The 21,401-nt window shown below is 61.3% G+C and overlaps 1 protein-coding gene across 4 annotated transcripts in view; it reads right to left on the bottom strand.

Annotated features, from left to right (window-relative positions):
• Nucleotides 1-192: 192 nt before the first annotated feature.
• HIP1 (huntingtin interacting protein 1) overlaps nucleotides 193-21,401 on the bottom strand; it is a 51,182-nt gene continuing 29,973 nt past the window's right edge. For all 4 annotated transcript variants that reach the window (XM_080388779.1, XM_080388780.1, XM_080388782.1 and 1 more), the window contains exons 2-31: nucleotides 19,453-19,516; nucleotides 18,710-18,852; nucleotides 18,207-18,263; nucleotides 17,627-17,707; nucleotides 15,381-15,457; nucleotides 15,054-15,115; nucleotides 13,506-13,646; nucleotides 12,921-12,978; nucleotides 9,883-9,958; nucleotides 9,367-9,498; nucleotides 8,623-8,720; nucleotides 8,347-8,419; nucleotides 7,772-7,955; nucleotides 7,588-7,676; nucleotides 7,382-7,498; nucleotides 7,185-7,286; nucleotides 6,195-6,389; nucleotides 5,903-6,050; nucleotides 5,721-5,807; nucleotides 5,524-5,631; nucleotides 5,174-5,310; nucleotides 4,957-5,067; nucleotides 4,810-4,868; nucleotides 4,583-4,676; nucleotides 4,106-4,206; nucleotides 3,888-3,993; nucleotides 3,633-3,756; nucleotides 3,351-3,412; nucleotides 2,639-2,750; nucleotides 193-2,297 (exon numbers count right to left, since the gene is read on the bottom strand). In XM_080388779.1, coding sequence (XP_080244905.1) covers nucleotides 2,287-2,297; nucleotides 2,639-2,750; nucleotides 3,351-3,412; nucleotides 3,633-3,756; nucleotides 3,888-3,993; nucleotides 4,106-4,206; nucleotides 4,583-4,676; nucleotides 4,810-4,868; nucleotides 4,957-5,067; nucleotides 5,174-5,310; nucleotides 5,524-5,631; nucleotides 5,721-5,807; nucleotides 5,903-6,050; nucleotides 6,195-6,389; nucleotides 7,185-7,286; nucleotides 7,382-7,498; nucleotides 7,588-7,676; nucleotides 7,772-7,955; nucleotides 8,347-8,419; nucleotides 8,623-8,720; nucleotides 9,367-9,498; nucleotides 9,883-9,958; nucleotides 12,921-12,978; nucleotides 13,506-13,646; nucleotides 15,054-15,115; nucleotides 15,381-15,457; nucleotides 17,627-17,707; nucleotides 18,207-18,263; nucleotides 18,710-18,852; nucleotides 19,453-19,516 — 3,009 coding nt within the window. In that variant the 3' untranslated portion in view covers nucleotides 193-2,286. The remainder of the gene's footprint in view (nucleotides 2,298-2,638; nucleotides 2,751-3,350; nucleotides 3,413-3,632; nucleotides 3,757-3,887; nucleotides 3,994-4,105; nucleotides 4,207-4,582; nucleotides 4,677-4,809; nucleotides 4,869-4,956; nucleotides 5,068-5,173; nucleotides 5,311-5,523; nucleotides 5,632-5,720; nucleotides 5,808-5,902; nucleotides 6,051-6,194; nucleotides 6,390-7,184; nucleotides 7,287-7,381; nucleotides 7,499-7,587; nucleotides 7,677-7,771; nucleotides 7,956-8,346; nucleotides 8,420-8,622; nucleotides 8,721-9,366; nucleotides 9,499-9,882; nucleotides 9,959-12,920; nucleotides 12,979-13,505; nucleotides 13,647-15,053; nucleotides 15,116-15,380; nucleotides 15,458-17,626; nucleotides 17,708-18,206; nucleotides 18,264-18,709; nucleotides 18,853-19,452; nucleotides 19,517-21,401) is intronic.

Genomic DNA, 21,401 nt, shown 5'->3' with positions numbered 1-21,401 from the left:
CTGGGCTGAGGTCCTGGTCTCCTCCAAAGCAACAGGAGGTGACATGCAGAGTGGTCCTGGAGACCAAGCTGGGAGGTGGACATCATCCCCAGGACATCACCCAGGTCACCCCAACACCACCCCCAGTTATTTATAGGGGGTGCTGAGCACACCCACGATTGCAGAGCCCCAGAACCCCCATGGTGACCCAGGTTCCCTGGTCCCCACCCAGAGCCGGCAGGGCTGGGCTGAAGGCTTTATTGAAAAATCAAAAACACACAACATAGTAATTATTATTATACAACGAGGGGAAAAAAAATAATCAACCCAACCTGCAGCAGAGGGACATCCCCGCCGTCCCCATCACCAGCCCCCAGAGCCAGGGACTGCGCCCCCCCCCAGCGCCCAGCCAAGATACCAAGAGGAGGAGAAGTGGTCTTGGCCAAGTGGTGCTGCTGTCCCCGAGCCCCCACGACCCCCTCGGTGCCCCCCAGCCCCAACCCGGCCTGGAGGCCTGAGGTAGTTGGGGGTACCCCATGCAGGAACACCCACCCCCGCCTCCAAAAGAGCGGGGAGGGTTTTGGGGCTCCCTGTGTCCTGCAGGAACAGGATGGTTGGTATTGCATCCAGAGGGGAGCAGGTCGGGTACCGCAGCACAGCCTGGGGGGCAGTGGGAGCCCCGGGGGGTCCCTGGCAGGCTGGGGGCAGGAAGCGGGTGTGTTGGCAGCAGGGCTGGCTGGGGGATGGGGGGACACTGGGTCCCCGTGCGGTGGATGGCTGCGCTCTGCTGCGCATTAGGGGGTGGCAGCCCCGAGGCCAACCTGGCTGGGCAGGGGGCTGCAGGTGGGTCCCACTGCTCTGAGCACCAGCCAAGGGCTAATGGGCCTCGCTGGGAAAGCACGCGGTGACAGCCCAGCTACTCTGGGCAATGCCACCGCTTCCTAAAGGGAGAAAGGCCAGATCCTGCACCCCCAGCACACCCCGAGGGGGCTGGTCGGGCTGTCTCCCCTGCAAGGAAGCGGCAGCTGCCTGAAGGCAGGGTGCAGGCAGCGATATGCTGCCAGGCTGGCAAGGACACCCTGGCCCTGCAAGGGGCACTGGCAGGACCATGGTGATGACCATGAGGGACAGGGACACTGCTGCAGTCTGACATCACTGTTCCTGCTGCAGCAAGATGAGCTGGGGGACCTGGAGCTGGCAGATGCCCCCCACTGCCCTCCAAGCCCCCTGCTTCAAGGCACAAAGGTTCCCTGGCTGGTGCCAGCCCCACAGCTGCCCCTGCCCATGGGAATGCCAGCACCAATCCTCCGTGCACTGAAGAGAGTGGTGAGGACACAGGGGTGGCACCAGCCTGGAGCAAGCAAGCACGAGGAGCTGCTTGCTCTGGCTTCAGGGTGCTCTGGTTTTGGGGCACCCTGGCTGCCCCTCAACCCTTCTGTGCTGCTGCCCTAGAGCCACCCCCCCGTCCCCAGGAGCTGGTGGCTTGTGCGGTGGCACCAGGGTGGCCCAAACCCACACCCAGCACCTTGCGGAGGGTTTATTGCTGGCATGAACACAGTGATCTGGCAGGGCAGGGCAGCCCAGCTCTGGGAGGTGAGGGCATTTTGGGAACCAGGGACAGGCATGTGGGGCAGGAGCTCATGGCAGCACCCTCCCCACTGCCCGCCCCACTCCCTCCTCCCAGCACTGTTCCCGGCACCCTGGTCCCATGGGCTGGCTTGTCCCACAGGAACGCTCCCCTGATGCTGCAGTGGCCAAAGGCATTCGGTATCCCCGCTGAAGCAGGGGGGACACACCTAGCACCAAGCCCTGCAGCATCCCAAAAGCTGGCTCCCGACCCAGCTGCACCCCGGGGCCCTGGGCACCGTGGCAGGCTCCTTCGCAGGGCGGGGGGCGTTCGCACCGAGCCAGGGACTGGGTTAAGGCTGGAGAAGCAGCGAGAGGCAAAAGAAACCTGACTGCTCTCGCTCAGCCAGAGCCGGCTCAAAGAGTTCAGAGAATCTGTGCAAAAACAAAACTAAAGGGTTAAAGACACCCCCCCCGGAGACACCCCCCTAACCCCAAGCAGCTCTAATAAATACACGTGCGGTTTGCGGCTGGCGTCAGGCCGGCAAGCCCTTGCTCCGGCCCCGGGCCTCGCCAGGCGGCTCTGGTGCGCTGGAGGCAGCTCTTGGCGGGGGGCGCGGAGGATGTGTGCTTCGGGGTGGCTTCTGCACCTCGTTACTGTGGGTCTTCTCAAAAGGCTGCGCTGAGCTGGGTCCCAGCCCGCTGTAGGGGGTCCCCTGCAGGCTGCTTCTGCCGCTGCTTCTACTCTGCAGCTGGGGAAGGCAAGAGAAGGTAAGGGGCTGGGGGATCCATGCAGTGCCCCCCAGCATCCCTCTGCCCCATCCCCCTGGGCCGCCAGGTCTTCACAGGCCAGCAGAGCCTCAGCAGCACCTGAGCACCCTGCCCAGCAGTGATGCAGGTCCCACAGGCACTTGCACAGGTTGTGGTCCCCACAGCTTTGCCCACGTGCCAACTTATCCCCAGACTCCACTTGTGCCAGCTGGAGTGAAGCCCGTGCACGCTCGCTGCCTGGCCCGCAGGCAGGGCTTCCCCATCCTGTCCCACTCCTCCCAGAGCAGCTTCCCAGCCTGGAGCAGGACTGGGATTCACTTACTGTCCTCCTCCCAGCCCTCTGCCACTCCTGCCAGCTCGTAGTGCTTCTTGCGCAGCTCCCCCAGCTTCTGCCGCTCTTTCTGCAGCTGGTTTTCCAGCTCCAGCACCCGCACCTGAAGGACATCACGCACACCATGGCCAACCCGCAGCCTAGCACAGCACCCAGCTGGCATGGAGCTGTGTGGGGCTGGGCACCCCTCCTTCACACCCATTATCCCCCCAGTATCAAGCCCAAAGACCACCAAGGTACATCCCATGAGTGCTCTGATAGCAAGTGGTCCTGGGGAGGGGGATGAAGCTCAGGTGGCTGCTGCCTGCGCAGGCAGGTGTGGGCAGGGCAACCCGCATGGGCACCCTGGGAGGGGGAACTCCCCAGGCTGCCCCACGCCAGGCAGAGGTGGGTGCTGTGGGGCAGCAGGCACACAGGGGCAGGGGGAGGACCAGGGCTGCTGTGCCATGATGGGGATGGTGTCAGGGAAGGCTTGACGACTACCTGCATGTGGCTCCCGGGAAAACGGATGGCAGCCTTCCCATCTTGGTGTCTCCCCAGGAGCTGGTGCTGCCTGGGGCCAGGCAGCTGGGCAGGATACCCCATTCCACTGCATTTGGTGCCCCCCCCCCCCCCCCCCCCCCCAGCCCCAGCAGTCTCCCCCTTGTTAGCCCAAGCAAGGCACCAGTGGGCGTGTACCCCAAAACATGGGCAAACCTCCTACCTGCGAGTCCATCTCCTGACGCTTGATCTGGGTGAGTGTCATGCTGGAGAAGTCCATGCTGTCTGTGGAGGACATCACCACCAGCCCTGCTCAAGCTCTGCTCCCCAGCGCGGACACCCCGGCAGCTCCGTGCCGCTGGCAGGGTCTGCCACCATGCCGCACGCCGGCAGCAAGCGAGGGGCAGTGGCAGGCAGAGCCCACTGGGGCACAGCCACCCGAGAGGGCAAGTGCAAAGAGCGGAGTTTTCGGGGCAGGTCTATCGTCCTGCGGCCCCACACTTACCTTTCTCCTCCACCTGCGACTTCCCAGCTTTGGTGGAGGCTACCACGCCGGCTGTGGCCTGGTTGACACCCCGGGAGGCTTGCTGGAGCTTACAAAGGTTGGCGCTGTCTTTGTCAGCCTTCACCTGCCAGGGCAGTGAGCACTTAGGGCTGCCGGGCAAGCAGAAGACCAGCCCCGCAGTTTGGGGTGACCACACGGTGCCCCTGGGTCACCCCAAACCATGGCCAGGGGAGCAGCATCCTGAGGGGCTCCTACCTTGGAGGCTGCTACCAGCTGGGCAGTGCTGGCGGCGATCTCCCGGGAACAGACCATCAGCTCCTCGAACGTCCCCTTGCCTTGCACCACCAGATCGGCCGCATCGCTGCAGGAGGGCAGAGAGGGGCTGGAGCACCCTCCCACCACCTCAGTCCCCTCCCCGTGGGGACAGCAGCACCCTGCCACCCTCTCCCCGCTCTGGTGACGGTGGCACTTACACCATGACGGTGGCACCCCACCCCACCGCCTTGGAGGCAGAGATGAGACCCTCGGTCCACCGGGAATTCTTGGCGTAAAACTCCTTGGGGGACGCTGCACCCTGCCATTGGGAAAGGCACGGTCACACTTTGGGGACAGGGGGGTGGGCAGGGCTGGGGACCCCCAAACCCCTTGCTCTCAGGGAAATGGAGTACGTCAGGGTTTCATTTAGGATGTGCATAGCAGCTGGGGAGACAGTGAGCCCAGGGGGTCACGGGGTCCCCCACATGGGAAGGGGGATCAGGGACCTCTGTGACACCCCAGGGACCATGGCCATGGCGAGACGCTGGGGCTGGGGCAGAAGCTCCTGGCAGCCAGCGTTGATGCCCCAACAGGCCAAGCTTGGGGCAGCAGGTCCCCTGCAAGTGTGCGGTGACCCACGGCTGGCCCAGCTCCTGCTGCCCCGTGCTGTGCTTGCACCCCTGCCCGCGGCTCACCCGTCCGCTCTCCACGATCTCTCTCTGGAGGTCCTTGGAGGCCAGGACCAGGACATGGATGGCCTGCATGAGGCCCGTGCAGGAGCCCAGGATCCTGCGAGACAAGCCCCACTGAGCCCCACATGTGGGGCAGGGAGACCCCAGAGCTGTGGGGCAGCCACTCTGCCTGCAGCCCTGGGCCCCAGCCTGCCTGCCTGGCCCCCTCCAGTGCCCCGGCCCCCGCTCACCTCTCATTCACTTCCAGTTTGACCCCAGTGTCACCAGCTCGTGCCTTACTCAGCATCTCCTGGTGGAGGGGGGAGAGGATGTACTGAGCCAGTGGTCCTGGCAGGCACGGCACCCATGGGTGCCTTGCGATGCACAGCAAACCTCACCTCAATCCGGGCAGCTGCTGTTTCAATGGCCGCTGCCGTTGCTGCCATCTCCTTGTCCACCAGGTCACCCAGCTCCTCCTGCTTCATGTCCAGCCCTCTGGGCCGCAGCTCCTGCAGAGGGGACAGGATGAAAGGGACCGTCCAGGGGTGGCACAGCCCCTCTGGCAGTGCCCGCCGTGGCCTGACCCCGTCACACCAGCCCTCCTGGGGCACCCACCTCCCCGATGGCGCTGATCTGCCTCAGGCAGGTTGTCACCAGGCTGCAGTTGGCGCCTTCCACTGTCCCTGGGTCTTGCAGGGCACTGAGGTAGCTCACAGCCTTGCTGCCGCACTGCTTGCACATCTCCAGCAGACCTGCGCAGGCAGCACAAGAGGCTGAGGGTGCTGCACGTGGGGACAGGGACACCCAACCTCTGCCTGCCCCAGCTCCTGCCCGCCCTGGCACCTGCCTGCCCCAGCATCCTACTTGCCCCAGCATCCTGCCCGCCCCAGCATCCTGCCCGCCCCAGCATCCTGCCCGCCCCAGCATCCTGCCCGCCCCGGCCCCTGCCATCGGGCAGCACTCACGGTCGGCAGGCTCCATGGGGGCCATGTGGGAGGTAGCGCTGCCCTGCAGGAGGGTGTCACTGACAAGGTGGGCGAAGAGGGCCAGGCAGGGCAGCAGGGAGCCCACAGCTGCAGCAGGAGAGCAGAACAGGCCTCAGCCTTGGCGGGTGCTGCCCCTTTCCCCCAGCCCAGCCCCCACCAGCGCTGCTGGCTCTCACCTGCGTGGTTGGAAAGGTATTTGCTGTGTGCGTCCCTCAGCCGCTCCACACACTCGGAGGCCGCTAGTGTCCTGGACAGGAGGCAATCTGCAGGCAGACAGCAGGCAGGACTCAAACGCGGGGCGTCCCTGCGTCTCTGCCGCTGGGATAACGCCAGGTTTGCCAAGCACCAGGGAACTCACCTGCTGAGCCGGTGCAGCCGATGTGAGCGGGATCCTCCAGGCGACTGAGGGCATCCTGCACCATCCGCTCCGCCTCCTGCGCAGTGCCCTGCAGCAGGGCGAACTGCTCCTCGGCCAGGCGCCGCTGCAGTGCCTGCTCCTCACCTTCCTGCCAAGCCAGCGCAGGCATCGTGCCCCTCCCCCCCCATGCCAGGGATCACCCCCCACTCCCCGTCACCGCCTCCAGCTCCACCAGAGCCCTGCAGCTCAGTGGGGAGGGAGATGCCCTGTGCTGGTGGTGCCCTCAGGGTACCTTGTCTCTCAGCTGGGTCTGCAACGTCTCCAGCTCCATCTTGCTGCTCTCCTGCTCGCGGCTGAGCATGTCCTGCAGCTGCTGCAGCTCGGTCTGCAGGGCAGCCACCTCCTCCCCATGCCGCTCCGCTGCCAGTCTCAGGCTGTCCCTCTCCTGCTCCAGACCAGCAATCCGGGTGCTCTGCTCCGCTCCTGCCTGGGTGGGTACAAAACAGTGGTCAGGGCTGTGCCAAGGGTGAACACTCATTTAGGATCCTGGTTTGGGCTGGGTACATCGCAGTCCATGCAGGTCAGAGCTCTGTATCACCCACCACCTGGCAGCACCCTTGCAGCACCCACAGCCTTGCATGGGGCCAGCCGAGGCTTCCTGGGGAGTCCTTTTGCTTTACCAGTGGAAAAAAAAATATCACTTCTGCTATGACTGTCAACATCCCGACGGAGGAAAAGATGAAGGGCACCGGCTCCTAGCCCTGGAGCCAGCTCTGCCCCATCCTCGTCCTGCTGCAGAGTCTCTGCCCACCCCAGGGACAGGCAGCTCCATTTTCCTGCCAGCTTCTGGCTTCTACAACAAACCTGGACACCCCTGCTGTCCTGCACAGCTTTGCGGGCACGAAATACCCTCTGGCACAGCAGCAAGCTCATGCAAAGGCTCGCAATGTGATGGCACACTCCCTGCCTGGATTTTACAGCGGGCAGGGCCGCCTTGCCTGACCCTGCTCTTGCAGGGATTTTGTCCAGCGATTTGTGCTGGCCATTGCTCTGCATGCTCTTGTGCCCAGGAGCGTTAACCCCCCTGATATGATCATTAAACCTGTCTAGATGTGGGGAGGAAGAAGACAGGGAGTTGGTTATCAGGCCAAGGATGGCTAACACCTCCTGACTGGGTGATACCTCACCCAAGCACCATGACGGCAGGCAGGCCACTCCTTCGCCCAGGCTGCCTGCCCCAGGGCAGTGGTGGGGCTGGCAGGGGCCACCCATGGGCTCTCACCTGCGTGCTGGACTCCAGTGTGCTCTGGAGGACCTGCAGCTCCTGTCTGCTGGCTGCCAGCTCCCGCTTCAGCGTGTCCAGCACCTCTGCCTGCTCCTGAGACTGCAGGCAAGAAGAGAGGTTACTGGCAACAGTGTTCCATGGGGAAGCTCCCATCCCATCCCTGGCATGTGTCCCCCCACCCCATCCCTACTCACCTTCCTCTGAGCCTGCTCACTCACCCGCTGGAAGGAATCCTCCAGCTCTTTCCTCTCCCGCTCCACATCCCCCTGGGCCTGCCTGGCCGCCGTCACCTGCTTGGTCACCTCCGCATTCTGGTGATGGCAGAGAGGGGGCTCAGTGACCCCCGGTATCAGGGGCATGAATGGGAAAGGCGATGCCGAGGGAGTTTCAGGGAGCCCACCTTCCGCAGCAGGTCTGCGTGGTTCTGCACCAGCTCACTGTACTTCTCCTTCAGCTTGCTGTAGCGCTGCTCGTTGGCCTGCGCCCGTCCTGCCATGCACGCAGGGATGCCGAGGTGAGCGCCCAGGACCCCCACCCTGGCGCTCACCCTCACCCCACGCTGGGTGCCAGCTCTCCCCGCTCACTTTCAATCTCTGTCAGGCTCCTTTGTGCCTTCTCAGTGTCCTCCCGCTGCTTCTTCAGCTCCTCCAGCTCTGCGCGCAGGAACTCACTCTCGTCCTGCGCCTGCTGCTTCAGGTGCTGCTGCTCAGCCAGCTCAGCCTCTAGCTCGCTGGCGCGACCGCGCAGCTGCACTGCACCCCGTGCGCTCTGCAAGGATGGCAGGCAAGCAGGCACTGTCCAATGCCTACCGGTACTGTCCGGTGGCCACCGAATGGCTAGCATCCCAAGAGCCACACATGCAGCAGGGTGAAGCACTAAGGATGCTGGGCAGTGGGAGTGAGCCTCCCCCGCACCCCGCCCAGCAGGGACACAGCCCCCTGGCACACGTAGAGACCCCTGTGTGGGCAGGAATGGCTCCACCAGGGATGCAGAAGCCATCAGGGACAGGGCAGGACAGAAAGGGTCATGACCTTGCCCACCTGGGAACGCAGCCACCATCCCACCAGCCCCATTCCCAGTGTGAGTGCTGGGTCTCATCCTGCCCCTGAGTACTGCATGAGTGCTCACTGTGTGACACCACTGGATAGCTGTCACCCACCTCAGCCTTGAAGTTCTCCAGCTCCTCCCTCAGGGCTGCAATCTCCCCATAAAGCTGCTCAATTAACCGTTCCCTGGGAAGGAGAGACACCAGGTACATTGTCATTGCCACCAGCCACGCCGATGTCATGGGGATGCATCCTGGGAGGGGAGGCATCCCCTGTGCCACCGCAGCTCCTTCATCACACCAGCCTGGAAGGTGGCTGTGGTGCTGTGCCGGGGAGGGAGCTCCCCGTCCAAACTCATCCGCCTCCGCGGCATCACCAGGACTGCTTACTTGTCATCCTTATTCATCCCGTTCTGGCTGTTGAAGTTGAAGGGGTCACTGCTGAAAGAGCTGCCGAAGATGTCATCAAACTTATTGTCAAACAGGCTCTGCGGGGACAGCAGCATGGACCTGGAGTGAACCCACCGCCACCAAGGAGGCCTCGCCCCCCTCCACGTCCCCCGCAGCACCACCAAGCCAGCCCATGTGCTGGCAGGGCTGCTGCCTGGGCACCAGGGCTGGATCCCTGTCGCTGCTCCCAGCACGCTGAATGTGCTGGGACATGTTCAACATGGAGCATCTCTGCACTGTCCCCTCCTAACTTCCGGGGGGGGGGGGCAAGATCCCCAAAGTCATGTCGCCACACACCCCCTCCCCTCCCCATGCAAAACACTCAAGAGCCTGAGGACAACCCTGGGTTGAGAGGGGCGTGAAGACCTAATGCAAGCACACAGAGCTGAGCTGCCATGTTGGGAAGCCAAATATCTCCAGCTGGCCATCACTGGAGGGCACCAAACCACCAAGAAAAGCCCTGTGAGATGAATTCAGCCTGCCTTCAGACCTAGCAGCACTCACAAGTGACACCCAGCACCCACCCAGCCCCCTGCAGGGATGCTCCCCTGTGCCTGAGGCCATCCCCACTGTCTCAGCCCCACCGCGGCACGGTTTTGGAGAAATAATCCCAGTCTCAGAGCTGAAGGGCACCCACCATCCCCTCTACATCCCGAGGGCACAGGCAGCACCACAGCGGCTCACCTGTGAGGCCGTGTCCATCTCCACCAGGTCTGTGATGGGCTCGCTGTCAGGTGAGGATGCCTCAGCGGGGATGACCACCACGGGGCTGATGTGCTCCGACAGCGCCGAGGCACGCAGGAAATTGGGAGGGTTCTGAGGAGGGAGGGGAGCACGGCTGGGTGCTGGGGGACCAGCACTGCCGCAGGATTTCAGGCACAGTCGGCCAAAATCCTGCCCAGATGCTGAGGTGGTCATGCCCAGACTCGTGGGAATGCAGCCAGGACCCATGGGGACTGATCCTGGCAAGGGCTGAGGGTCAGTGCGCGAGGGGATCCCAGCCAGAGGGACACCTCCATCCCGCAGGTTCCCACCCAGAGAGGGCTGCAAGGATGAGCCTCAGGCCCCACGAGCCCCACGCTGTCACTGGCCCTGGGAAGCCGGGCAAGGCAGCAGGTGACCCTTTTTGGACACCCTCCCAGTGCCACTGGCCCCATTGCTGCTCCTGGCCATGGGGGCCTGGGGGCCACAGGGTCTCACCTCTGGCAGCTGTGGGATCTGAATCAGCCGCTTGAAGTACTGCAGGTTGCTGGAGCGGTAGAAGAGGTCCTTCAGCCTGCAAGGGGCAAGGAATGGTTAGGGATCCAACCCAGACAGCCCATAGCAAATGCAGGTAGCTCCAACCCTCTGCCTGGCTCCAGGAGGGGGCCACTGGGCTGTGCCGGAGGGGACATGGTATGTGCTGCCACCAAAACCACAGCAGCTCCTGGGAAGATCCCATCAGCAGCCTCCCTTCTCTGGCAAAAACTGACTGCTGGAGACTTTTTCCCGTAACGCTGGGACCTGATGAGCAGGGAGAAGGACCTGAAACTTGAGCAACCTGCTCTAGTGGGAGATGTCCCTGCCTATAGCAGAGGGGTTAGACTAGATGGTCTTCAAGGTCACTTTAAACCAAAGCACTTGAGTCTGAATCCATGAGCCGCAGCAGAATAGCTGCACTGGGATGCATCGAGGCACAGCCACCTCTCTGTGCTGTCCTCACCACAGCCAGAGCTTGAAAGGGACAGCAGAGAAACACCACCACTGCTCCCAGGATAACCCCAGCCATCAGCGGGTCGGGGGCTTCCTGCCTGGAGGCCACGTCTGCATCATCACCTTCAGCTCCCCACAGCAGCATCTCCCCCAGGAGCAGGGCTACCTCCCTTTGGATCTGCAGTTCTGGGGAGGAGTGGCAGTGCCTGGCTGTGCCACTTGGGGCTCCCCTCCCCCCCAGCCACCCTAGCAGGTATCTTGGTACCCACCCCAAGGTCTCTGCCCTGGGTGGTCAGAGCCCATGCACACCCCTGCTATCTGCCGACGTCCATGCCCTGTGTTTTTCCCACAGGCACTGGTTTGCAGTTTGTGACCTGAATTGAGCTGTCCCTCAGTGCCATGACATCCTCCCCCCGCTCTCAGTGGTCAGTTTTCATTTCGACTACCCTAAACAATCACATACCAGAGGCCACGGCACTTCACTGCACGCTCTTTTTTGAGCTCATTTAAAATACAGTGAGAGGACTGGTTCCAGCACCATCGCTGGAGATCACCTCGACATACTCACTGGTACAAAATCCAACCATTTGTCTCCTCTCCTTTCTGCAGTTACTAATCCAGTGCCCTCACATCTCATAGCATCATGCCACGGGCAGGGCCCCCTCCCCCCAGCCCAGGCTGCTCCCAGCCCCGTCCAGCCTGGCCCTGACCCCTGCCAGGGATGGGGCACCCACAGCCGCTCTGGGCAGCCTGTGCCCATGTCACCACCCGCGTGGTGCAACATTCCTTCCCTCTGTCCAACCTAACCCCACCGTCATTCAGTTCAAAGCCATTGCCTTGTGCTGGGGACCCCAGAGCTGGAGCAGCGCTGCGGGGGGCTGTGAGGAGAGCGGAGCAGAGGGGGAGCATCCCCTCCCTTGAGCTGCTGGTGATGCAGCCCAGGAGGTGCTTGGCTTTCTGGGCTGCAAGTGCACAGTGCTGGCTGATGTCCCATTTGTCACTCAACAACTCAACAGTATCCTCCAGTCCTTCTCCTTGGGGTGATCTCCATCCATCCCCCCATGCCCCCACCCTCCAGTCTGTGCTGATATTCGGGATTGCCCCGACCAAGGTGCAGGACCTTGCACTTGGCCTGGTTGAACTTCATGAGGTTCTCATGGACCCACTGCGCTGGCCTGTCCAGGACCCTCCTGGATGCCACCCTTTCCCCCCAGCACCTCAGCTGCACCAGTCAGCTTTTCTCAGGATAGTTCCATTTTCCCCCAGTATTTATTTTGGAAATAAATAATGTATTTATTTTGGACATAAATACCTTAATTCCCACTGCAAATCACCCTGCAGCAGCTCATGGCCTCTCATGTACCCAACGCCCAGCTCCCCCATGTCACACGGAAGACCCTAATCCCACTCACTGTTCCCCTGCTGTGCCAAGAGCTGGCTCAGCCCCTGGGCTGCCTCCCTCCCCTATTCCTCGAGCCCTTTTTATGAACCAGCACCACAGCATCTCTCAGCCCTGGGGCACTGGCAATATTCCAGCAGCATCACACGTCCAAGGTCTCAGGTAACTGGGTGACCATGACTTGGTTCTGCTCGTCCTACACCTTTTATCTCCTGCTTTTAAAATCTCTTTTATTGGTATCTTGATTTGGGACAGACACAGATGCTGTGAGCCCTTTAGATGTCTTTCCAACCCCAAAGCCACCTCTGCTGCACTGCACCACCCAGCCGCATTCCGGCACCCAAGCTCTCCCCCAGGCAATTCATGGACCCCTCCTCAGCTTTGAACAACCAAAGGTTTCATCCTGTGGCTGCCCCTTCTAACAAGCTCCTTCAGCTTTGTGCAACTGGCATTTTTTTGGGAATTCAACAGAATTAGGGGGAAAATCTCTTTTCCCTCTCCCACGCCCCCAGCACCATAAGTGTGAGTCACCCCCAGGGCTTGCGAAGACCCTCCCTCCTGCAGCAGCATCTCAAACCACCTCCACATGCTGCTTGCAGTCTCCCAGCTCACTTCTCCTACCAAAGCATCCCTTTCCTGACAGAGCCATCAGAGCCATCACAAGCAGAAAATGCTGTTAAGGGAGCTGAGCACCCTGCTCACCCAACACCCAGTCTGGGGCGCCCCCAGGGTGTCCCCAGCAGCAACCCCCTGCTCAGCTTTTCAGCCCATGCCCTGGCTTTCATCTCAGCATGCCAGCTGCAAATTGCATTTAAAACTGCAATTAAAAGGTTTGAGGGTTTTAAATGGTCAGACATGCTGTCAGTGGCTGAATGCCTCGTTAGAATTAACAACGCTGTTATCTGGTAATTCAATAACTGTGGATTAGCCAAGCGGAGCCGCTGTCCTGGAAGAAAACGAAAGTCGAAGCAGGCTGGATTTCAGAGACCCAGGCAAGACTGACTCATACACGTCTGCCATCTCCATCACACAGCTGCTGAGCCCTGGCACAGGGGCTCCAGCACCCCTCTGCACCCCCTCTGCCCTGGGTGCGCCCCCAGAGCATCCCCAGCAGCGGGGAGTCAGTGCCCCAGGTCTGGGCACTCACTTTCTGAACTGCTCCAGGAAGCGATCCCGGTGGCCCTGCAGTGTATCCGCTGGCAGACCTGGAAGAAGCAGCAAGCAGAAACATCACCAGGCACCTCTGTGCTGGGAAGGAACACGGATCAGGGGACAACCCACTGGGGGACAGCCACGTGGGGATGGGTCTTTCCCAGAGATGGCCACCCTCCTCCCCAGGGTCTGAATGTGCTGGGCTCAGTGCCTCGCTGCAGAAGCGGATGGCATCCCCCCCCAGATGCTCCCAGGACAGGGAAAAGCAGCAAGCTGGCGTTCAGGCAGCCACCACAGCAACTGGAGGTCCTGGGGGACATGGGTTCTGCAGCCAGTGCCTCCCCAAAGCCAGGAGAGCTCCTGGGGGGCACTGTCCCTGTGGCTGAGGGGTGTTCAGCGGGGCAGGCTCCCCCAGCACTTGCACCTCCTCATTCCTTGCCATGGCAACTCCCTTCATCCCCCCAAAAAGGGTGGGAAGGAGACAAAGGGGGTGAACAGCCCAGCCTGACCCGGATGGTGACCCCCAGTGTCCCCCTCCATGTCCTCCCCCGCCTGAGGCAGTGGCGCTGGGGACACTCACAGGAGTGGAGCTTGAAAAGCAGCTTGACGGTATAGTCGTAGAGGTGGCTGCAGTCCAGGATCACCTGGATGAGCGGGGCCAGGCGGCACTGACCCGCGGCCGTCACCGACACTGAGCGTGACATGTCCAGGGAACTGAACACTGCGGGGAAGGAACATGGGATCAGGCCACGGCGGCACCGACAGCACCGCCAGGTGCCACACTGTCAGCTGTGTCCACAAACATCACGTGGAGCCAGACCTTCACCCAGAGCAAGTTACCCGCTGGCCCTTGGGGACCCAGCCCGCTGCCCCGCAGCCATTTACATCAGTGGGCACGGAAATTCCCACCTGGGACCCCCATGCAGGCCTGGGAACACTTTAACTGGGCACCATGGGCTGGAGGTGCCCAGCACCCCATGCCCCAGCTGGGTCCGCAGGCATTGCTCCCGGCCCCCCGAGAACACACGGCCCCTGTGCTCTGCCCATTGCTGCTGTCCCGCTGGCATCCAGGTGCGCCAGGCGTGCTGGTGGGGGACGCTCCCAGAGCAGCCAGGAGCAGCAGGCAGCACCTCACACCCACAGCCCTCCATCCACATCACGTCGAATTGCATCTCGTGCCAGGATGTGCCCCATGACACAAGGGCACGAAGGTATTTCTGCCAGAGCTGGGGCCAGCCCGGGGCGTGGGATGCCGGGCTGCTGGAGATATGTCCAGCGACTGTCCTTGTGGGTCTCCCACAAGTCGTGGGACACCTGCCCACAGAGTGTGCTCGGGCAGCTGGCAGACTAGTAGGGTGGTAGGAGAAGATGGCAGCTTCAACTCCCTCTATCCAGCAACTCCCCTCCAATGGGCAGAGCAGTGAGCGCCCCCGCGAGCACTCTAAGGATGGGGCTGCGCCACACGGATGAGCTCCCCGGCACGGGCACCATCCTGCTGTGCCAGGGCGTGGGCACAAGATGAAGGTGCTGCTCCAGTTCTGCTGAAACAGAGCCCTGCCCTGCCAGCACCCACAGCCTGATGCCTGCAGCAGATCAAGGCTTGTTCCAGAGTTGCTTCAATTTACTCTAAACCTGACCCTGCTCGAGTGTGCAGAGGTGTGTGACAGCCCTGAGGGCTGAGACTGGTTTGTTTTTACCCCTCTGCTTGCTTGTGCAGGAGGAGGGCAGGGTGCCCCCCCAGCTCCAGCACTGCCGCAAACACCCGCAGCAGCTTGCATTCATTGTTAATAAAAACTGAAACCTGTTGCAAGCCCACAAGTAAGACAAGAAGAGATTCAGCCTGGGGAGGCTGCTGGAGTGGGAGAGCCCAAAGCCTGGGTGGTGGAAGCCATGCAGGTGGCAGGGAGTGGGGTGAGGTGATGTGACCAGCCTCAAGGCACTGCCAGAGGGATGCCACAAGGCAGTATGGCACGCCGGGACTTCAGCTAATAACAGCTCAGGTGAAGTGCCCAGAAAAGAGAGAAGCTGTGATGCCCTTAGACAGCATCCTTCCCAGCCTTCCCCCAGTGCAGCTCAGCCCCCATCGACCCCCCACCCAAACCTCCGGCAAGGCAGCATGGGGGCTTACCTGTCTGGAAGAGGTTCAGCTCACACTCCAGGTAGTCAAACATCTCCACTGTCAGCTGAAAACTAAGAAAAAGGGATGAGGATGGTTGGGGAGCATCCTCGGAGCCACCCCTGGGCCAGACACCAGAGGGATGAGCGGGTGCTCCAGTGTGGATGCACCAGCCCTGCTCAGGGGCTCTGCCTGCTCCCAGCACCCACGGCAGGGCTGGTGGGAATGTGCAAGGTCCCGTCCCCAGCGGGGACTGCTGCCGGTGCGGCTGGGCAGCGCTGTACCACCCTGCCTGCATCCACACCCCTCCCCTGCCTCCCACCCCTGCCCTGTGCTCACAAATTATTGACGTCATTCTCCCCTGCTTCGTCAAGCTGCCGGTCGGACATCTGGAGATTGCCGGGGAAGCGGGGATTCTGCGTGGGGAAACAGGAGTCAGGAAAGGGTTTCGGACTATCTCCTGCTCTGGCCACAGCTCTGGGAGCACCAGGGCTGCTGATCTTGGTGCAAGAGACCAGCGTGGCTCTTTGGAAGCACCGAGGGAGTGATGTGGGGCAAAAGGAGGCTAACACGAGGTCTGCTGAGCCCTGGCTGACTGCAGCATCCCCAGTGCATGGTGCCCATATTCTCCCCAGCAAGAAAAGCCACTTCTCCTGGGGCTTAGAAAACTGCTGAGCAGGGAGGAGATGGGGCTGCCAGCTTGCGCACAGCATCGACGAGAGCTGGAGGGGAAGGAGCCAGTATCTGCTCCAAGGGGCAAAGCCTCCTCATGCTGCCCAGGCATTTCAGGGAAGGTCACGTCACAGCTCCAAACCAAATTGGGGTGATGGGTACAGCCTGGCTTCACAAAACACCTCTTTCCAGCAGGGCTCGAAAAGTAAGGAAACATCACAGGTGTCCGGCCACAGCCAGTAACCGTGAGGATGAGGGTGCTCAAAGCCATGCAGGGATGCGCTCAGGTACAAGCCCACCACAACCTTCCATCCTGCTCTTGGCAGCACACTGTTATTTTCACAGCACAAGTATATTCTATTTTATTCTATAAGAAAGCCTCTACCTAAATAGGAAGTTTCATCGACGCGTGCGGCTTCCTGAGGCGGGACATGCCACGTTACTTAGTGTAAATGTGCTCCCCACTGCCCCGGCAGCCAGCACGGCACGCATGGAGCAGGTCTGGAGCCAGCACCCCTTCCCCAAGGGCCAGCCCAAGGAAGGGACCCGCACAGCAGTGCTGCTCCGGAGGCTGGAAACAAGCTCCTGATGATGAGGAAAAAATCCATGTGTGATGGATACCTGGATTCCCCCAGGATGCGCCTGTGCCCAGGAGCACACATGGCCCAAGAGCCCAAAGGGGAGAGAGAAAATATGAATTTTGGTGACTGGCACTGATTATTTCAGGCTGGGGACAGCAGTGGGTGGGACAGGATGGGAGACCGGCCGGACCGAGCCCATGGCATGCTGTGTGTAGCGACGTTTATCAAACGGGACAGATGAAGGAATGCAGAAGTCCCTGGAGCACCGAGGCTGCTGGGGACCAAGGGGTTTGCTCTGTGCTACCTCGTCCTGAGCGCCTGATAAATCTAACATGAGATTTATGGTCTGCAATGAACTGGGTGTTCATAAAGAAACTCAAATCTGTGACTCTGTTTAAAGTTCTGCTGAGAACTGAAGTTGTGCATGCTTCAGCAGCGCTCAGATCATCATTGCTGCACGGCCGTTCTTAAATATCCAGGCTGACTTGTCACTTCCACTGCACTTTTCCTGCCCATAGGAAAGCCTCATTTCAGAAAGCTCTAAAGCCTTACATCCAGACTTTGGTCCCAAGCAAAGGCAGGTTTCTATACACATCCATTTCCTTTGCTGACCACGGCAAATAACCCTCCATGCTCGCATGCTGCTCAGAGCAGGTGCTGCTGCTCAGCCTCCTTCGTGCACCAACAGGAACACGTCCCCAGCCCAAATTCCCAGCATCCCTCCCCATGTCCATGGTGATGCAGAAAAGCCAGGCTGCACTATAAGGGTTTTCCAGATTTACACCTCAGTGCTGGCCCTTGCCCTGCCTACGCTGTCTCCTGCCTGTCCCTGCCACCAGGGCTTGCTCTAGCTCTTGTGGATCTTGCCAGGGCAGTGCTGGGGATGGGCAGCAGCTGCTCTGACGGTGTGGCACAGCATGGCATGGCCCCCATAAGCCCTCCCTACTCCAGAACCCCACACCTCTCTTCCACCTCCTTCCACATCTAGGATACCTGGGAGAGAACATGCACCCCAAAAACTGGGGGTCTCTTACTGTTTCTCATAGCACCCCAACTCCTAGCCCAGCCCCTGTGCCTTCAAGGAGCCCTGGTCCACCATGAAACCTGCCACCCCCAAAGCACTGGTCCTCGGGCCAAGTTTGATCCAGGCCAAGGACGGACACCGGCAGCCTGGGGCACGTTTCATGGAGGCAGCAGAACGGCCAGGACAGAGGAGAGGACAGCACTGGGATGGCTCTGCCAGTGTCTGTCCTGCCCCGAGTGTCGCCACTGCTTTTGCCCCAGCACGTCAGCGCCCAGCCCTCGCTGCAGTCTTGGGGAGAGGATGCTCACCTTGGTGTGGAACTCCATCTTGGTTCTCAGCAGTTTGAGGTAGATGCTGCAGAGCTGTCCATAGCCCTCGCTCAGGTGGCCCTGGGGACACCAAAAAGCTGTTAAGATCCAGGGCAGGCTGTGAACAAGCCTTCTACCCTTACAGCATGAGTGACCCCTCCCTTACCTCCCCCCAAAAAACACAGCCAAACCCTCCCTAGTGGCACACAGGCTGCAGGCTGGCTTGCAGCAGATATGTTGAAGGGATTTGGTCAGGACCTTCTCATCATCTCTGCAGATTTCAGCACTGCTTTTGACTGTCAGAGCGGTGTTTTACTGGGTTTTGCCATAAAATTGGGAGGCGGCATTTGATCCTGGTGGAAGGGGATAGCGAACATGACTGGCAAACCCAGCCCAGGGAGATCACAGCAGCCACAGGTCAGCCACGGCTGAGCATCTGCTCAGCCCTTGGAGCCTGGCTGCCCCTGAGAGACCACCCCCCAAGTCAACGCCACCCCCCCAGTCTGGCCACCGTGCCGGGTGCTGCTGAGGGACCCCCGGGGTGTCCCCACTGTGGCAGCTGGTGGGGTTGGCTGCTTACCCACATCCTGCTCATGTCGCTCAGCTCGTTCTTGTATCTCACGGAGTCTTTCAGGACCTGGAGGAATGACAGTGATAATAAGCAGGCAGTGTGGGCAGCAGGCAAAGGTGTGCCATACTGCAAACCGGCAACTGGGGTAAGGAATGGGAGGCCCTGATGCCTTTCTGACCTGCAGCCTGCCAGTGGTGTCACTACCGCCAGCCCCAGGGTGCCTCAGTTTCCCCATATACATGGGACAGCAGGGTCCTTGGTGGTGGCTCCTGCGTCGATGCCCATGCCCCACGCCAAGTGGTTTCCTCCGGCACCCATGCTGCAGTCTGCACTGGGATTTGCAGTGCAGAGGGGCTGTGGCAAGGCAGGGAGGGGTCCCTGCATCCACCCCCACCCAGGACTGACCCCCAGAAGGACACCAACACACCAGCATCTCCCACCACCCCACACAGTCCCACTGGGAAAAGGATTTGGCCACGGGGCAGCTGCCGAGCGGGGCCTGTGACACTCACGTTCGAGTGGCCGTCCCGGAGGAGTTTGTGGAAGACGTGGCAGAACTTCCAGCAGAGCACGGCATTGCCTGACAGCGGCAGCCGGTTCACCACTGACCAGAAGGTCTGTGCTCCCTTCTCGTGGTGCGTGCCCAGTATGCATGGTGGCGGCTGGTCAAGGAAACGCTCCTCTCTCCTTCAGTGATGGAAAGCGGCCACCCCGAAGCCAGCTGGTACCCACAGAGCTGAGGGGGGCCAGGCCACCACGGGGAGCTGCCAAGCTCAGGCACACGCTGTCCCCTCTCCTCCAACCCTACACCACCGCTCTGGGAGCACCGTGGCACACTCGGGGCTTTGCTGTGCCTCTGCCAAGCCTTCCCAGCTGCCCTGCCGGGATGCTGGGATCTGCTTTTAGTGGCAGCATGCCCACAAGCACCTTTGGGGATTAAGCATCCTCACCCCAAGCAGACAAACTGCTGTGGGCATCTGCCTCTCCCGCCCTCCCAAGCAGTGGCAGCACTGGTGGCACAAGGCTGGACACCCACCAACAAGCAAAGGAGCAGGGACCCCATATCATGCCAGAAAAAAGACCACCATCATCAAGAGCCCCCAGGGTCCCACCCAGCCACTCTCAGCACCGCGCCTGTGGCCCCAGCTACACCAGCACCCCTCCCTGCACACCACCTTGCCGCTGCCCCTTTTCCAGGTGGCCCCAGCCCCGCTCCCATGCTCGCGTGTCCCACAGCCCGCTTCGGGAAGGATATTTCTGGCATGTTTCTCCTTGACAGCCACTTCCTGGGCATTAATAGCCTTATTGATGCTGACAGTCTGCAAAAGAGAAGTGGTGGAGGGGGAGTGAGATGGGAAGGATTTGAAGGGCCCCCCCCCAGTCCTCCCTCACCCGCTGAGACCACCCCCCCCAGCTCTGCCAGCACCTGCCAGTGGCTGGGTCTCATCCAGGTCCCCAGCCCCTACTCGTGCCAGCTGGATGCTGCCCGTTGCCGTTGCCGGATGCCTTTCTGGGATGCAGTTGGCATCCACCAGGTTCAGCTGCTGCCAGGACTCATTTACTCAGCCTAACAACGATGCAATTAAAAGCAGTGACCACAAAGAACCCTCTCCTGCCCTTGGGGTGGTGGGACAGGCAGAAGGAAGGCAAATCCCTCCCCTGCCCTTGGATCATGGGCAGGAGCCAGTGCCTCCTACACCGCTTGCAGTGTAAGGGGCATTTTAAAGGGGCATGGGGATCTGGCGGCGGGGCAGCAAGACCACCACAGGCTGCGGAGCAGAGCAGGGCTGGGGCTGCCTGTGCTCTCTGGCGGCAAAGGATGCGGCCCCAGCTGCGGCATCAGAGGGGCAGGAGATGGACCCGCTGCCCGCAGCACAGGCAGCTGCCCTGGCTGGCACCCGCTGCCACCTCCCCACCCCACCGCCGACGGGCACATCCAGACACGGCACAACCGGTCCCCACTGCCTGGAGACCCCCGGCGCGCTGATCCTGCCTGCAGCCAGCCCACCCCTCCCGTGGGGCAGGCAGCGGGGGCAGGCAGCCCCTCCCAGCACAGCCCCCCCGCAGGAAAGGCAAGGCTTGCGGTACAGATGTCAGGCACCTCGGGAAGCCCACACCGAGGAGCCTGGGCAGAGCCACACTCCTTGTAGCCTCTGGAGAGGCAGAAGCAGCCGCTGGAAGCCTTGGCCAGGCTGGATTTCTAACTCTACTCCACGCTGCCCCGTGGGGAGCCGTGCCAGCAGCGGGCACGCTGCGGCTGATCCTGCGTGGGAGCACGGTGATGCTGGCACGGGCTGCCCTCTCCTCAGGTTCCCATGTGCTCGTAGCAGCACCAAGCACTCGCTGGGCACCTGCTCCGTGAATCCGGCTACTGAGGGATGAAACCGTTTGGCTCAGCACTGCCCGAAGTAGCTAATTGCTGATATAAACCAATTAAAGCAGCGGGATTATCTCAGTGCTGTCTTCACTGCAATCCTTGCATCCCTGCTGGCTGGCCCTCTCCGAGGCAGCCCCGCTACGGCTTCATCACAACCGACCCCAATGACTCAGCGCCGAGCAGGGCTGGAGGGGCACACGGGCACTCCACGTCCAGCTGGGCATGGCCCAACCACCCCCCCCCCCCAGCGATGAGCCTGACCCACTCCCCAGAAAGTCTCTCTGCCACCAAAGCATTGGCCAGCTGGAGCAGGGACAATGCGTGGAAGGCTGAGGCAGCTTCTGGTCTCACCTACAGCTGCCAGCAGTACCCCCACCCCAAGGCTGAGTACCTCCTTAGCTGAAACTGCTAGGTCCTGATGCCCCAGTATGAACCAGTTCTGCTGTGGGAGTGCTGCTGCTCGCCCCAGCCATGCTGGGCTGGTCCCTGCAGGTCTGTGGCATTTGCAGCCCCATTCCTACGGTGCTGGCTCTGCCAGGGACCACAGCAGGTCTCCAGCTGTTCACCGCACTCAGCACCAGGTCCCTGCTGACTGGGGACCACCGAGGTCACGAAGGTGACCAGTAAGAACCATGCAGGTGACGACAGAGGTCACCAGCAAGAAGCAAGAGGCTCATTTCGGGGTGGCAGGGGACCCAGATTGCCAGCTGCAAGGCACAAGCATCCCGGTCCAGCAGTAGGCTGGACACAGCTTAGAACCTGCATCTTAGCTTGGTTTTAAGGAGAGCTGAGACATGTATCGTGGTGGAGAAACCTGACCCCACCAG

This window comes from Falco punctatus, assembly GCF_963210335.1.
Source record: "Falco punctatus genome assembly, chromosome: 1".
NCBI classification, from domain to species: Eukaryota; Metazoa; Chordata; class Aves; order Falconiformes; family Falconidae; genus Falco; species Falco punctatus.
This window is presented reverse-complemented; position numbering and strand designations above follow the sequence as displayed.